The 16,746-nt window shown below is 35.6% G+C and overlaps 1 protein-coding gene across 17 annotated transcripts in view; it reads right to left on the reverse strand.

The window, feature by feature from the left end:
* Window positions 1-16,746, reverse strand: part of NEK1 (NIMA related kinase 1) — a 230,825-nt gene that overhangs the window by 181,911 nt on the left and 32,168 nt on the right. For all 17 annotated transcript variants that reach the window (XR_013363014.1, XM_077868525.1, XM_077868526.1 and 14 more), the window contains exons 6-8: window positions 9,642-9,725; window positions 7,344-7,411; window positions 7,141-7,227 (exon numbers count right to left, since the gene is read on the reverse strand). Coding sequence is in view for 16 of the 17 variants with exons in the window: in XM_077868525.1 (XP_077724651.1) it covers window positions 7,141-7,227; window positions 7,344-7,411; window positions 9,642-9,725 (239 nt within the window). In the remaining variant the exon portion in view is untranslated. The remainder of the gene's footprint in view (window positions 1-7,140; window positions 7,228-7,343; window positions 7,412-9,641; window positions 9,726-16,746) is intronic.

Here is a 16,746-nt window from a genome sequence, read left to right on the forward strand (position 1 = left end):
AAATCATAGCTAAGAACTTCCCTAATTTGGGGAGAGAAACAGGCATTCAGATCCAGGAGACAGAGAGATCCTCTCCTAAAATCAATAAAAACCGTTCAACACCCTGACATTTAATAGTGAAACTTGCGAATTCCAAAGATAGAAAATCTTTAAAGCAGCAAGAGACAAGATATCCCTAACTTATATGAGGAGAAATATTAGATTAACAGCAGACCTCTCCACAGAGACCTGGCAGGCCAGAACGGGCTGGCAGGATATATTCAGGTCCTAAATGAGAAGAACATGCAGTCAAGAATACTTTATCTAGCAAGGCTCTCATTCAGAATAGGAGGAGAGATAGAGAGCTTCCAAGATAGGCAGAAACTGAAAGACTACGTGACCACCAAATCAGCTCTGCAAGAAATATTAAGGGGGGCTCTGTAAACAAAGAGGATGCCCAAAGAAATAATCCACAAAAACAGGGACTGAATAGGTATTATGATGACACTAAATTCATATCTTTCAAGAGTAAATCTGAACGTGAGTGGGCTAAACGAGCCCATCAAAAGACGCAAGGTTTCAGACTGGATAAAAAAGCAAGACCCATCTATTTGCTGTCTACAAGAGCCTCATTTTAGACCTAAGGATACCTCCAGCCTGAAAATGAAAGGTTGGAGAGCCGTTTACCATTCAAATGGTCCTCAAAAGAAAGCAGGGGTAGCCATCCTCATATCAGATAAAGTTTATCCCAAAGACTGTAAGTAAGAGATGAAGAGGGACACTATATCATACTTCAAGGATCTATCCAATAAGAGGACCTAACAATCATGAATATTTATGCCCCTAATGTGGGAGCTGCCAAGTATATCAATTAATAACCAAAGTTAAGACATACTTAGTTAATAATACACTAATACTGGGAGATTTCAACATGGAGCTTTCTGCAAATGACAGATGTTCTAAGCACAACACCTCCAAAGAATCAAGAGCTTTAAATGAAACGCTGGACCATATGGATTTCACAGATATTTATAGAACTTTACATCCAAACACTACTGAATACACATTCTTCTCAAGTGCACATGGAACTTTCTCCAGAATAGACCACATACTGGGTCACAAATCAGGTCTCCACCAATACCAAAAGACTGGAATTGTCCCCTGCATATTTTCAGACCATAATGCTTTGAAACTTGAACTCAATCACAAGAAGAAATTTGGAAGAAACTCAGGAGGTTAAAGAGCATCCTGGTAAAAGATGAAAAGGTCAACCAAGAAATTAGAGAAGAATTAAAAAGATCCATGGAGGGATCCCTGGGTGGCGCAGCGGTTTGGCGCCTGCCTTTGGCCCAGGGCGCGATCCTGGAGACCCGGGATCGAATCCCACATCGGGCTCCCGGTGCATGGAGCCTGCTTCTCCCTCTGCCTGTGTCTCTGCCTCTCTCTCTCTCTCTGTGACTATCATGAATAAATAAATAAAATCTTAAAAAAAAAAAAAAAAAAGAATAACCTTTAAAAAAAAAAAAATTAAAAAAAAAAAAAAAAAAAAGATCCATGGAAACTAATGAGAATGAAGATACAACCGTTCAAAATCTTTGGGATACAGCAAAAGCAGTCCTGAGAGGCAAACACATCGCAATACAAGCATCCCTCAAAAAATTGGAAAAAACTCAAATACACAAGCTAACCTTGTACCTAAAGGAACTGGAGAAAGAACAGCAAATAAAACCTACACCAAACAGAAGAGAGTTAATAAAGATTTGAGCAGAACCCAATGAAATAGAAACCAGGAGTCGGTTCTTTGAAAGAATTCATAAGATAGATAAACCATTAGCCAGCTTTATTAAAAACAAAAGAGAAAAGACTCTAATTAATTAAATCATGAATGAAAAAGGAGAGATCACAATCAATACCAAGGAAATACAAACAATTTTAAAAACATATTCTGAACAGCTATACGCCAATAAATTAGGCAATCTAGAAGAAATGGACACATTTCTGGAAAACCACAAACTACCAAAACTGGAACAGGAAGAAACAGAAAACCTGAACAGGCCAATAACCAAGGAGGAAATTGAAGCAGTCATCAAAAAACTCCCAAGACACAAAAATCCAGGGCCAGATGGCTTCCCAGGGGAATTCTCTCAAACTTTTAAAGAAGAAACAATATCTATTCTACTAAACCAGTTCTGAAAGATAGAAAGGGATGGAGTACTTCCAAACTCATTCTATGAGGCCAGCATCACCTTAATTCCAAAACCAGACAAAGACCCCACCAAAAAGGAGAATTACAGACCAATATCCCTGATGAACATGGATGCAAAAATTCTCAACAAGATACTAGCCAATAGGGATCCCTGGGTGGCGCAGCGGTTTGGCGCCTGCCTTTGGCCCAGGGCGCGATCCTGGAGACCCGGGATCGAATCCCACATCAGGCTCCCGGTGCATGGAGCCTGCTTCTCCCTCTGCCTGTGTCTCTGCCTCTCTCTCTCTCTCTCTCTGTGACTATCATAAATAAATTAAAAAAAAAAAAAAAAAAAAAAAAGATACTAGCCAATAGGATCCAACAGTACATTAAGAAGATTATTCACCATGACCAAGTGTGATTTATCCCAGGGATACAAGGCTGGTTCAACAGCAGCAGTCAATGTGATAGATATCAACAACGAAAAAAACAAGAACCATATGATCCTCTCAATAGATGCAGAGAAAGCATTTGACAAAATACAGCATACATTCCTGATCAAAACTCTTCTGTGTAGGGACAGAAGGAACATTCCTCAGCATCTTAAAAGCCATCTACAAAAAGCCCACAGCAAATATCATTCTCAATGGGGTAACATTGAGAGCATTTCCCCTAAAATCAGGAACATGACAGGGATGTCCACTCTCACCACTGCTATTCAATACAATACTAGAAGTCCTAGCCTCAGCAATCAGACAACAAAAAGAAATAAAAGGCATTCAAAAAAAATGGCAAAAAAGAAGTCAAACTCTCGCTCTTGCAGATGACATGATACTGTATATAGAAAACCCAAAAGACTACACCCCAAGATTGCTAGAACTCATACAGCAATTCGGCAGTGTGGCAGGATACTAAGCCCAGAAGTCAGTGGCATTTCTATACACTAACAATGAGACTGAAGAAAGAGAAACTAAGGAGTCAATCCCATTTATAATTGCACCAAAAGTAAGATACCTAAGAATAAACCTAACCAAAGAGGTAAAGGATCTATACCCTAAAAACTACAGAACACTTCTGAAAGAAACTGAGGAAGACACAAAGAGATGCAAAAATATTCCATGCTCATGGATTGGAGAAATAATATTGTGAAAATGTCAATGCTACCCAGGGCAATTTACACATTTAATGCAATCCCTATCAAAATACCATGGACTTTCTTTACAGAGTTGAAACAAATCATCTTAAGATTTGTGTGGCATCAGAAAAGACCCCAAATAGCCAGGGGAATATTGAAAAAGAAAACCAGAGCCGGGAGCATCACAATGCCAGATTTCAAGTTGTACTACAAAACTGTGATCAAGAGAGTACGGTACTGGCACAAAAACAGACACATAGATCAATGGAACAGAATAGAGAATCCAGAAGTGGACCTTCAACTCTATGGCCAACTAATATTCGACAAAGCAGGAAAGACTATCCACTGGAAGAAAGACAGTCTCTTCAATAAATTGTGCTGGGAAAATTGGACAGCCACATGCAGAAGAATGAAACTAGACCATTCTCTTATACCATACACAAAGTTAAACTCAAAATGGATGAAAGATCTAAATGTGGGACAAGAATCCATCAAAATCCTAGAGGGGAACACAGACAACACCCTTTTTGAACTTGGCCACAGTAACTTCTTGCAAGATACATGTATGAAGGGAAGGGAAACAAAAGCAAAAATGAATTATTGGGACTTAGTTAAGATAAAAAGCTTCTGCACAGCAAAAGAAACAGTCAACAAAACTAAAAGACAATCTAAAGAATGAGAGAAGATATTTGCAAATGAAATACAAGAAAAAGGGCTAGTATCCAAGATGTATAAAGAACTTATCAGACTCAACACCCAAGAAACAAACAATCCAATCATGAAATGGACAAAAGAACAGACATTTCACCAAAGAAGACATACACATGGCCAACAAGCACATGAGAAAATGCTCTGCATCACTTGCCATCAGGGAAATGCAAATCAAAACCACAATGAGATACCACCTCACCCCATTGAGAATGGGGAAAATTTACAAGACAAGAAACAACAAATGTTGGAGAGGATGTGGAGAAAGGGGAACCCTCTTGCAATGTTGGTGGGAATGTGAACTGGTACAGCCACTCTGGAAAGCTGTGTGGAGGTTCCTCAAAGAGTTAAAAATAGATCTGCCCTACGACCCAGCAATTGCACTGCTGGGGATTTACCCCAAAGATACAGATGCAGTGAAACAGCAGGGCACCTTCCCCCCAAATTTTATAGCAGCAATGTCCACAATAGCCAAACTGTGGAAGGAGCCTTGGTGTCCATCGAAAGATGAATGGATAAAAAGATGTGTATATGTATACAATGGAATATTACTCAGCCATTAGAAACGACAAATACCCACCATTTGTTTTAACGTGGATGTAACTGGAGAGTATTATGCTGAGTGAAATAAGTCAATCAGAGAAGGACAAACATTATATGGTCTCATTCATTTGGGGAATATAAAAAATAGTGAAAGGGAACAAAGAGGAAAGGAGAGAACGAGTGGGAAATATGAGTGAGGGTGACAGAACATGAGAGATACCTAACTCTGGGAAACAAACAAGGGGTAGGGGAAAGGGAGGTGGGCAGGGGATTGGGGTGACTCGGTGACAGGCACTGACGGGGGCACTTGACAGGACGAGCACTGGGTGTTATGCTATATGTTGGCAAATCGAACTCCAATAAAAAAATATACAAAAAAAATAAAGAGTATTATAAAAACTAAACACTGGTTTAATGACAAACAAGAAAACATTAATTTAGTAAAATTAAATCTGAAATAAGCTGATGACAGCCTACTAAAATATTACGTAAGGTAAATATATTAATTATTCGATCTTACTTTAAGGACTTATACTATCTTCTTTACAGTTCCTCTCTTTTATCTTAAACATATTTATATAATTAAAAAATACTATTTCCATTTTTAAAAGAAAAAAATAAAAGACATAGTTCAGAGATACAGTGGTAGTAATCAACAAAAACCACCGATCGCCAAAGTTGAACTTCTTGGAAAAGAATAAAATCCAATATTGAAATCTCAAGGTTATCTTCAACCAAACTCATGAAAAACTACAAATATAAACCCTTTAACCCCCAAAATCTAGTTTCAAGATTCAACTTGTAAGAAAAGTAAATGCAATTAAGTTTAATACTTATTTAGTATTGACAATGACCTTTTTAAACCATGTTCCCCACAAAATTAATTTTATATAAAATTCTCCAAAGAGTGATTAAATCCATTCCTAAAGACTGATTTTTTTCATAGTTGACTTATCCATTAGAAACAAAAATAGCATTAAAATGTAAAATTAGTTTAGCTCAAAAAAATGCTACTCCTCCTAAGAATATCTACTAAGAATACATTCCATGAACTAGACTGATCACTGTAATTTATTTATTTATTTTAAGATTTTATTTATTCATGAGCGACAGAGAGCGAGAGAGGCAGAAACACAGGCAAAGGGAAAAACAGGCTCTAGGCGGGGAGCTTGATGCAGAACTCAATCCCAGGACCCCGGGATCAAGACCAGAGTCAAAGGCAGATACTCAACCACTGAACCATTCAGGTGTCCATGATCATTGTAATTTAAAATCATTTAAAAAGTACATTGGAGGGGGCAGGGGTGTGCCTCCGTGACTCAGCAGGTTGAGCATCCAACTCTTGGTTTTAGCTCAGGTCATGACCTCTGCTTCCTGGGATGGAGGCCTGAGTTGGGCCCATGCTCAGCAGGCAGCCTGCTTGGGATTCTCATTATCCCTCTCCCGCTGCCCCTCCCCCTGCTTACAGGCGCAGACACGTGCTTGCGCGCGCGCGTGCTCTCTCTCTCTCTCTCTCTCAAATAAATAAACCTAAAAAAATAACACTGCTAGGATGATATTCTCTGCCTCAACTGCTCAGGTTTTAAATACAACTTCCTTCCCACTCTCAAAAAAAGCTATGACTTTCTTCCTTTTAGCTCCAGTGGGTGCTTTCAAATTTAAGATCAACATTTCGGGATCCCTGGATGGTGCAGCGGTTTGGCACCTGCCTTTAGCCCAGGGCGCGATCCTGGAGACCCGGGATCGAATCCCACGTCAGTCTCCCGGTGCATGGAGCCTGCTTCTCCCTCTGCCTGTGTCTCTGCCTCGCTCTCTCTCTCTCTGTGTGACTATCATAAATAAATAAAAATAAAAAAAAAATAAAAATAAAAAAAAAGATCAACATTTCTCGGCTAGGATATTTTAATTAGAAAGAGAGAAAATAAAGGGTAAATGGAATTCAGTGGCAGAATTCCTCATCCCACTCACCTGACACAATCTGTTAGCTACAGTACAATTATTAGGGATTTGGGCTTGGGATCCAGACACCTGGGACTTACTTTCAAGTTGCTTTACCCCTCTCTATTTGGCTTTCTTACAAGGGAAAGAAACAATAATGAATACCTACAATTCACAGGTTATTATAAAGATTAAAGGAGTCAACACATAGGAAGCATTCAAACAGTGCCTGGCATATAGTAAGTGTTCAATAAATATTAACTATTATAATACGATAGGAAGTGATTATTACAAAGACCAAAAGTACTCTAATAATTTAAATAATAAAGTCAAACTTTTCTAGTGCCTGGCTGGCTCAGTCAGAAAAGTATGCAACTTTTGATCTTGAGGTCATGAGTTCAAGTCCCACATGGGGAAGAGAGATTACTTAAATAAATCAATAAACAAATAAATAAATAATAAAGTGAAATTTTCTAAAGTTCCTTTAGTAAGATAGTAAAATAACTTTTTTGTAATCCTCATTATATGGGTGTATGGTATATATTTACATATACGTATGTGTATTAATGACTTTAGATTAATATTCTGAAGGTTAGTAAATTTAACAGGAAGATTTAAAGGAAATATATGTAATGAATATCATTTTAAATACCTTTTATTGTTGTAAGGTTTGTTTTCACAAATTTCAGGTGACAAGTAGTATGGGGTCCCTATGCAAGTTCTAGCCAGCTCCACAGTACTAGAACAAAAAGGGAATTATTAGACAAGCTTAATATACTAAAAGATATTCAAAATTATCACACATGTACCATCATGGACATTATGTCAAAACAAAGTTTAAAACTGATATGTTACCTATTAAGTACTCTAGCGATTCCAAAATCTCCCAGTTGTATTGTCCCATCTTTCGTTAAAAATATATTCTGTTAAAGAGATGAAAAAAATAGAAGTACTGTTACAGTCCAGTTCTGAGTTGACAACTCTTTCCATTAAAGTGAATCTAGTTTACAAAAGCGCTGCAATAACTGGATATACACATACAAAAGAATGTAGATCCCTATCACATACCATACACAAAAATTAATTCAAAATGGGTTAAGTATAGAAACTAGAACTATAGGACTCCTGAAGGAATATATAGGAATATATCTTCATGTCATTGGACTGGGCAGTGGTTTCTTAAATGTGACACCAAAAGCACAAGCAAAAAAAAAAAAAAAAAAAAGAAAAAGAAAACAGATAAAGTGGACTTCACCAAAAATAAAAACTTTTATTCAAAGAAGACCATCAAAATTAACAGAGAACCCACAAGACTGGAGAAAATACCTGCAAATTATTTATCTGACAAAGAATTTGTATCAGAATAACGAACTATTACAATTCATCAGCAACAGAAGACAATCTATTTAAAATACACAAAGTCACATGTGATTATATTTACATAAATGTCCAGAATAGCCAAATCCATTGAGAAAGAAAGTAGATTAGTGGTTTCCAGAGTGTAGGTACAGAGGGAATAGAAAGTGATTGCTAATAGTACAGAGTTTCTTTTTGGAGTGATAAAATGTTCTAGAATTAGAGAATGGTGATGGTTTCACAACTCTGTGAAATACTAAAGATCACTGACTGTACATTTTCAGTGGGTGAATGTTACCATATTTGAAATATATCTCAACAGTACGTTAAAAAAATGAACCCAGACCTTCCTCTCCATTACAAAAACAAAACAAAAAAACTCTGCCAAAAATTCTAATTAGCCCAAATTAAATTAAAATCGTTACAGTTTTGTAACAAAATGACCTTAAAATTTTCCTGTAATTTGGCCAAATAATTTGCATTCATAAATACATAACTCCAGTCCTCTACCAAACAGTAAAAGCAAGAGTTTGTGGAACATGAATTAAACTCTGTATCATTCAGGATACTTGAACCAGACACATTTTACAGCCTTTCTAGTAAATAAAATCTTAAAAAAAAAAAAAAAAAAAAAAAAACAATCAGAGTAAGAACAGTTGTATACGGAAAACCATTTAGAAATTTTAAGAAAAAACAGTCACTATTTTAATAAAAGTAAATAGGTAAGTATCAGTTTATACAAAATTAGAAGGGGATTTAGTTAACTGGAAAGTTGGCTGAGAAATTCACCTAGAGTGCAACTAAGAGACAAATAAAACGTCAAAGAACAAGTAAGGTACTTAGGGGGTTAGATTAAGAAGCTCCAATATATGTCTAGAAACAAAATTCAGAAGACCATGAAGGTAGTGATAGAGAAATAATTTTTGAAAAAAATATCGCTCGGGGATCCCTGGGTGGCTTAGTGGTTTAGTGCCTGCCTTCGGCCCAGGGCGTGATCCTGGAGTCTTGAGATGGAGTCCCAGGCTGGGCTCCTTGCATGGAGCATGCTTCTCCCTCTGCCTGTGTCTCTGCCTCTTTCTCTCTCTCTCTCTCTCTCCTTGCATGGAGCGTGTTCTCCCTCTGCCTGTGTCTCTGTCTCTCTCTCTCTCTCTGTCTCTCATGAATAAATAAAATCTTTAAAAAAATAAAGCTGAATCATATTCTATATTAAAAAAAAAGAGGAAAAGAAACAAATATTGCTCAACATTTCCAGAACATTTCTAGGGGATATATACATTCTCAGATAAAAACTGGACCTCACCAAAGCACAACCCTGAGAAATCTCAGAACAATGAGGAAAGAAAGTCATCCAAAGAAAAAAACAAGGATAAGAAATCAATGGCTTTAAATTCCTAAATAGTAACACCAGAAGACAAAAGACAAATATGACCAATATCTTCAAAATTCTGTAGGAAAACAAACTTTCAACCTAGAAGTTTACATTCAAATTATCATCAAAGTAAGAGAGAGGAATAAGGTCATCTTCAGACATACAATATCCCCCCAAAATAGACTTTTCATGTATCTATTTTTCGAGTTTTTCCCATCATTTTGAGAGAAAGGAGAATATTGGAAATAGGCAGGAGATCTAACACATGATGCATATAAAAAAAGATTTCTAGCATTACAGTGAAGGGTGAACAGTGAAGAAAGCAGATAATCTATGCAGACTGGTTTGGGTTCAAAAATTTTAGCAAAGACAATGCTGGCTCAATATTCATATTCATTTAGAAGTTACTAGTGACAGAATAAACATACCTGTGACTTTATGTCTCGATGAAGAATTTTTCGATCATGTACATGTTTCAAGGCCAAACATATCTGTACAAACCAGTCCAAAATCTAGGGGGAAATAAAATTTATCATTTATTTTAAAATTTACATTTCATAGTAGTCTTTTCTTAACCAATAAAAGCATTCAGGAACATCTGGGGTTGAGGGGAACCAAGTTCTTAAACAAATTTAGGCTATAATTTTTAAATTTCACTATAATTAACGACTGTAACTTTAAGGAAACAGTCAAGCCAACTGACACATTATGTGCAGGGTACACACTAACATTAAAATGTAAGAGACTGGGGACGCCTGGGTGGCTCAGTGGTTGAGCATCTGCCTTTGGCTCAGGGTGTGATCCCAGGTCTGGGGATAGAATCCCGGAAAGGGCTTCCCTGCAGGGAGCCTGCTTCTCCCTCTGTCTGACTCTATGTCTCTCATGATTAAATAAATAAATCTTTAAAAAAATAATAAATAAAATGTAAGAGACTGATACTGAAGCATCTCCTATAAATCAGAATTAATAACAGAAATTTCCAAAGAAGAGTGAAAAATGGAAATACTTTATATTTTATGATACTGTGATGGTGAATCACTTTATTTTTAAATACATCTTTTTTTCCTACAAAAATAAAAATCACAAAAGGAAAAAAATCAGGCTGAAAATTTGGAAGTCATCACGGACTTTCATCTCTTTCCACATTCACCATATACAAACACATTCTCTGAAGCTGGCTACTTGAAAGTAAAAGAATTTAATTTCTACCCCTTTCCTAACATCAAAAGAATTCCAAGTCAATGGTATTTTTAAACAGGAAAAAGTTAAATTATAAAATGATCAAAGAAAGCAGAGGTTAATTTTCTATAATCTTTGATTGAAGGACTTTCAAAACATGACACAAAACCCCTAAGTGACAAAGGAAAAAACACTGACAATGTTGACTATATAAAATTTAAAACATTTGGCAAAATACGTAATCAAGGGTAATAATTATTTAAGAAAATAGCTGCAACATAATTGACAGATTGCTAATTCTGAAATATGCAAAAGCTCTTCCAAATCATTAAGAAAAATACTGGCAGCCAAAATAAGAAGTGGAGAAAAGACTGAAAAAGCAAATGACGGAGAAAAGATAAGCCAATAAACATATATACAAAATATTAATAAAAAACTTTAAAAATAATAACAGTAATTAAAACTCTTTGTAACTTGAGAAAATCAAAAAAATACAAAAGATGGCCAGAATCTAAGGAAATAAGTCTTTGCATACCTTGTTTTATAGTCTTTTGACAAAGTATGTAAAAATTTTAAATTCATATACCACTTAAAAGAGCAACTGGAATTTCAAATTTATCCTACAGATACAGTATCAGATACAAAAAGGAGGTAAAAGATGTTCATCCCAGCATGTTCATCACAGCAAAAAAAATATAAACACCTAAATACATCAAGAGGCCTAGTTAAATATACTGTCATATTGCTATACTAGAAATACTATGCAGCCACTGAAAAGAATTAAGTACTTCCATGTATACTGTTAAGTTTTAAAAAAAAGAGTTACAGAATGGTATGCATAGCATAAGGTATGCATTAGGTATGTATATCTAAATTCTATATAATTGTATATGAGTGTATGGAGTGCGTAGGAATGAAAGAAATAAAGGAAGCATAAGAGGATACCAGTTAACAGTGTTTACACCTCAGAGAAGAGGATTTTCATTAGATAAAATGAAGTAAGCAAATACTTTTTACTCTTTGCAGTACTTTTTAAAAAGAACATTACATTAAAATAACCAAAAAATAATTTTTAATCAATTTTCTTTAAAAACAAACCTCTTAGTTCAGTTGCAATATATATTTACTGAGGGCTATACAATTAAGTTCCTTTCCATATTTACAGTAGGAATTATAAGCAGAAAACTGAAAAACTGTTCTCTGACTTTGAGTTCACATGGTGGTTGAAATGTATTTATAAATAAATATGCCTATAATAAAATGCACAAGTTTTATAATCGTGATATATACATTAAGAGAGCAATTAATTCAATTAGGGAGGGGTTAGGAAAAAGTACCAAAAGATGAAAAATAAGTTGTTTGGTCTTATTTTTATGCATTCTATCTGTAAGCTAGAACACATCTTAGAAACCATGCATGCCTCGTTTTACAGATAGGGTTTTTCATTACCATATTTACCATATCTATATTACTTTATAATTTGACAAAAATATATCCAACACCAATAATATACCTGATAGGTGCAGGAATTGGCAAAAGGTAATAACAGAGCTCACAGACCAAGAGTCAGCAAGTTTATTCTGTAAAGGGCCAGAAAGTAAATCTGTTAGGCTTTGCAGGCCATATTGTCTCTCTCTCAACTCAACTATGCCACTGAGGATAAAAGCAGCCACAGATTACTATATACAAATAAACATAACTGTGTTTCAATGAAACTTTACTTACAAATACAGACAGTGGTATGAGATTGTCCCACAGGCCATTGTTTCCTGACTCCTAGCAAAGACTATTGATTCCTACCCAAGTAGGAATGAAGAAGCACAAGAGAAGGATAGCCAACTAAGCCTAGAGTTGATAAAACTAGACAGAAGAGGTGATTCCATGGCAAAATTCTGATGGAAAGTACAAAGTTGAGGAGAATACATATAGGCATATTGGCTCTGTCTATCCAGTGAAGAGTCTTAGAGTTTGCTTAAGGTGAGGTTGGGTGAGAGGAAAGGCCCTTAAATTATAACCCTGCTTCTAATCTCCCCTTTTCACTTCTTTGTACATATTAATTCATATTAATAAAATATTATAAAATACTGCAGGGATAATGGCATTTTTTTTGTTCAAAGGCTTTCAAATACATTTTACAAAATGTGAGCCTGCTCACTTTATAATAACTATAAGCTTGTCTGAATTAGTTTTATGTATACAACGTTATTTTGATTACTACAGATTGCTTTTAGATCACTAAAACAATACCATAGTCCACCTTCTCTAATCCAAAACTCAAGTCTCTTTGTGCAATGAGACATTTAAAATTTTACTAAAGTATGCTAAGTTTGAGAAACTTTTATTGCTAAATATATTAAAAGAAAAATAAAACTTGGCTTTCTCTTTTTTAGAATGGTAGACTGATTTTAGAAATAATAAGAGGTAATAAGAACTATTTACCTTCTATGTAATGTGTCCAGCAAGCAGATAGTCTATGCCACCAGAATAATTTTCTCTGATTTGTGCTTACTTTATCATTCGATTATTTTTTTTTGAACAAAGGTTTCTCACCTAGGAGAGAGCTAGGGATCCTTATAATTGTACTGCCTTTATGTATTTTGTTTTCAATTTTTAGAATTATAGTAAAACAGGGATCCCTGGGTGGCACAGTGGTTTGGCGCCTGCCTTTGGCCCAGGGCGCGATCCTGGAGACCCGGGATCGAATCCCACGTCGGGCTCCCTGCATGGAGCCTGCTTCTCCCTCTACCTGTGTCTCTGCCTCTCTCTCCCTCTCTCTGTGTGACTATCATAAATAAATAAAAATTAAAAAAAAAGAATTATAGTAAAACACACAATACAAAATCCATCATTTTAACCATTTTTGCATGTATACTTCAGTGATATTAGGTACATTCATGTTGTTCTGCAACCATCACCACCCATTCAACTCCAGAGCTCTTTTTCATCTTGCACAACTTAAACTTTATACCCATTAAATAACTACCTATTGCATCTACCCCTAGTCCCTGGAAATCACTATTCTACTTTCTGGGTCTACAATTTTAAGTACCTCATATAAGTGGAATCATTTGATATTCATCTTTTTGTAGGTAGTTTATTTGACCTAGCATAATGTTCTCAGGTTGATCCATATTGTATTTGTATTGTACATTGTAGTATATTTCTGAATTTCCTTCTTTTCTAAGGCCAACTGATATGGAGGGATTTCTGTCATTTTGTTACTGGTTTTCAATATGCCTCATAGCTCTTTTACCCCTCATTTTCTACATTATTATTTTCTTTTGTGTTTAGTTTTTTATAGTGAAACATTTAAGTTCATCTCATTTCCTTTTGTATATATTCTGTATCTATTTTCTTTGCAGCCACCATTGGGGATTACATTTAACATCCTAAAATGTTAAGAAAGTGTCAGCCCAGTGTTTTCTGGCCTCCAAAGTGAGAAATCTCCTGAAAATCTTGGTGAGGCTCCTCTCTTACATGTGATGACTCACTTTAATATGTTGCTTTCCAGATTGTTTGTCTTTGACTTTCAACAGTTTGATTCTAATCTGTCTAGGTATGGATCTTGTTCAGTTCATCCTACTTGGGAGTTTGTGGAGTTTCTTGAATGTTTACATTCAAGTCTTTTACCAAATTCAGGGAGTTCTCAGCTATTAATTCTTCAAATATTTGCTCTGCCCCTTTCTATCTATTCCTTCTGGGACTTCCACAAAGCAAAAATTAGCTTGATAATGCCCCAAAGGTCCTTTATGCTCTGTTCTTATTTCTTCAGTCTTTCTTTTCTGTTCTTCATACTCAATAATTTCCATTGTCTAAAATTCAAGTTCACCGACTCTTTCTCCTTCCTGTTCAAATCTGATTCTAAATCGCTCTAATAAATTTTTCATTTCAGTTACTGTATTTTTCAGCTCTAGAATATTTTTTTTGGTTTAAGTTTTTTTATCTTTATTGATATTTTCATTTTTTCCATACTTTTTTTTTTTTTAACTTATTCTATGTGTTACTTTAGCTCTTTGAGCAGCTGAAAGACAACATTTTAAAGTCTTTGTCTAGTAGATCCACCATCAGGTCTTTTTCAGTTTCTGTTAGCTGATTTTTTTCCCTTTGAATGGGCCATACTGTCCTACTTTATATGCCTTGTGACTTTGAAAAATAGTCAGTTGACTAGACTCTAATAACATGGTGATTCTGAAAATCAGACTCTTCTTGAACTTGTCTATTTTTGCTAATTGTTGTATGGTGTCTCTGAGCCAAGAATCAGCCTGAGGTGCAAACTTAAAATCTTCTCAGGTCTTTTCTGAGCCTTCATCTTTCTCTGGGTATACACTGTGACTTTCTAATTTCCCTTTCTAATATATGTGGCTGCTTTCGAATACCTTAGTTTTTAAAGTCTGTCTCCAAAAATGGAAAAAGGAGAAATGGAGAAGGGAAAAAAAAGGCAGTGGCCCTTTAAATCTCCAGGAAGTCACCTCAGCAAGAAGGGGTGGGGCTTGCAACAATGGGGGAGGTACAACAACACTGGCTGCCCACCTCCTTGTCTGCACCTCCACAATCAGAAATTGCAATTAACATTCAGAGCACAGATCCCTGACATTTGGAGGACATGGATCTCCTTGCCAACCTTGGTTTCCAAAGGTCCATTCAGACTGTTTCTGGAAAGCATGCAAGTTGACTGCCTGGATGCTGGAAGGTGGGAATTGGGTAGCAACCATTGCTGCCTAGCTAAGAGCTAAAATTGAAAATAACTACAATTTATTATTCAAACTTTCACCTAGAAATTATATGCCTACAAAATATACTCCAGAGATCCAAAATAGTTTGATCTGATAGATTCTGCCACTGTAATTGTGTAGGTGCAAAGACAGATTTCTCCTGCTTCCTACTCTACCGTCTTCCCAGAATCCTTTTGATCCATATTTATTTTTAGATATTTTGTCACTTTGATTAAACAGATAACCTAGTATTATTTTTCAAGGACGTAATAGTATTAGAAAATATACTATTAATAGATTAACTAGCTCAATATTGTTGTAAGAGCCACACGGTAAGACGTGCCAAATCAACAAAGAAGCTCAGCCTTTTCCGGGTTAAGTTTACATAAGAATTATTAATATAAATATTTCAGAAAATGTATGCTTTATGAGAAGGTTCTAGATACATGCCAGTGACTTTGCTACCTATATTTATCCTTAAGGAAAATATTCATCAAGCTCTTATCAAATATCCCTATAGAAAATTTTACATTTCTATAGAAGAGAATATAGAAATTCTATTATTGGTTACTATAATAAATTAACCACAGACTTTCAGTCTCATTTTTTCCTTACCAGAGACTCCTGGAAAGGATAGTACTAGGAACAATGAACTACTGACAATTCAAAAAATAGACTCTTGGCTACAAGCTTCAGAGCTGACACTGCTTAAATTGGACAATGGACTAAGTCAAGATTTCTAAGATTTTTTTTGGTCCAAAAGCTGACATATATGATGAAAGCATAGTGCCCCAAGACCCGGCCAGATAAGAATTACTAGGACTGAATGAACTGAATAAAATGAAATTAAATTGTGGGTACTTGTTTGGAATGTGACTGGTATTATTCTTTTTTTGTTCTTTCAAGATTTTATTTATGGGGGCATTTATTTACTGCGGGGACTCTGCTTCTCCCTCTGCCTATGTCTTTGCTTCTCTATGTTTCTCATGAATAAATATTTTTTTAAAAAAGTAAAAAAAAAAGTATACTCCTTTTTACCAATATAAATGATCAGCTGTGCAATCAAGGCCATACCTGGAATGTCTGAACTGAAAACGACTTTCATTCAGTTATGACAAGCCCACACTAAGAAATATATGTGAGCCAATTCCTATATCGTACTGCCAGGAAACTGCCCTAGTACCTAATTTAGAAGGTCTCAGCATCACAGGTGGCAAGGTCATTTGCCAGTAGCCAAAAACGACAGCAGATTTGGAAACCTTCAGGAATAAAGAAAATCACCCAAATTTATAGGTACTACAGGTGAAATCTACCGGAGAATGTACTAGGTTTGGTTTACTGGCCTCAGGATAAAAGAGAAAATAAATTAAAAAAAAAATCTAATCCAAGATCTTTATGAAAACTTCTGGACAGAAATCAATTTTGCAGCCTTAGTAGTTGCCCAATATTGTAGGGCTCTAGATTTTCAGAGCAAACTCAAGGTACCTACATGCTTAATTAACACTTTCACTGAACATAATATTAAAGCAAACCCTTGTGAGATGACTCTTGCCTTTGAAAAAAATATATATATGAAAACTATGATCAAAAGAGAGTAGACTATCAGGAAATGTATCTAAACTTGGAAATAAGGCAAATGTAG

The sequence above is a fragment of the Canis aureus genome, chromosome 24, assembly GCF_053574225.1.
Source record: "Canis aureus isolate CA01 chromosome 24, VMU_Caureus_v.1.0, whole genome shotgun sequence".
NCBI classification, from domain to species: Eukaryota; Metazoa; Chordata; class Mammalia; order Carnivora; family Canidae; genus Canis; species Canis aureus.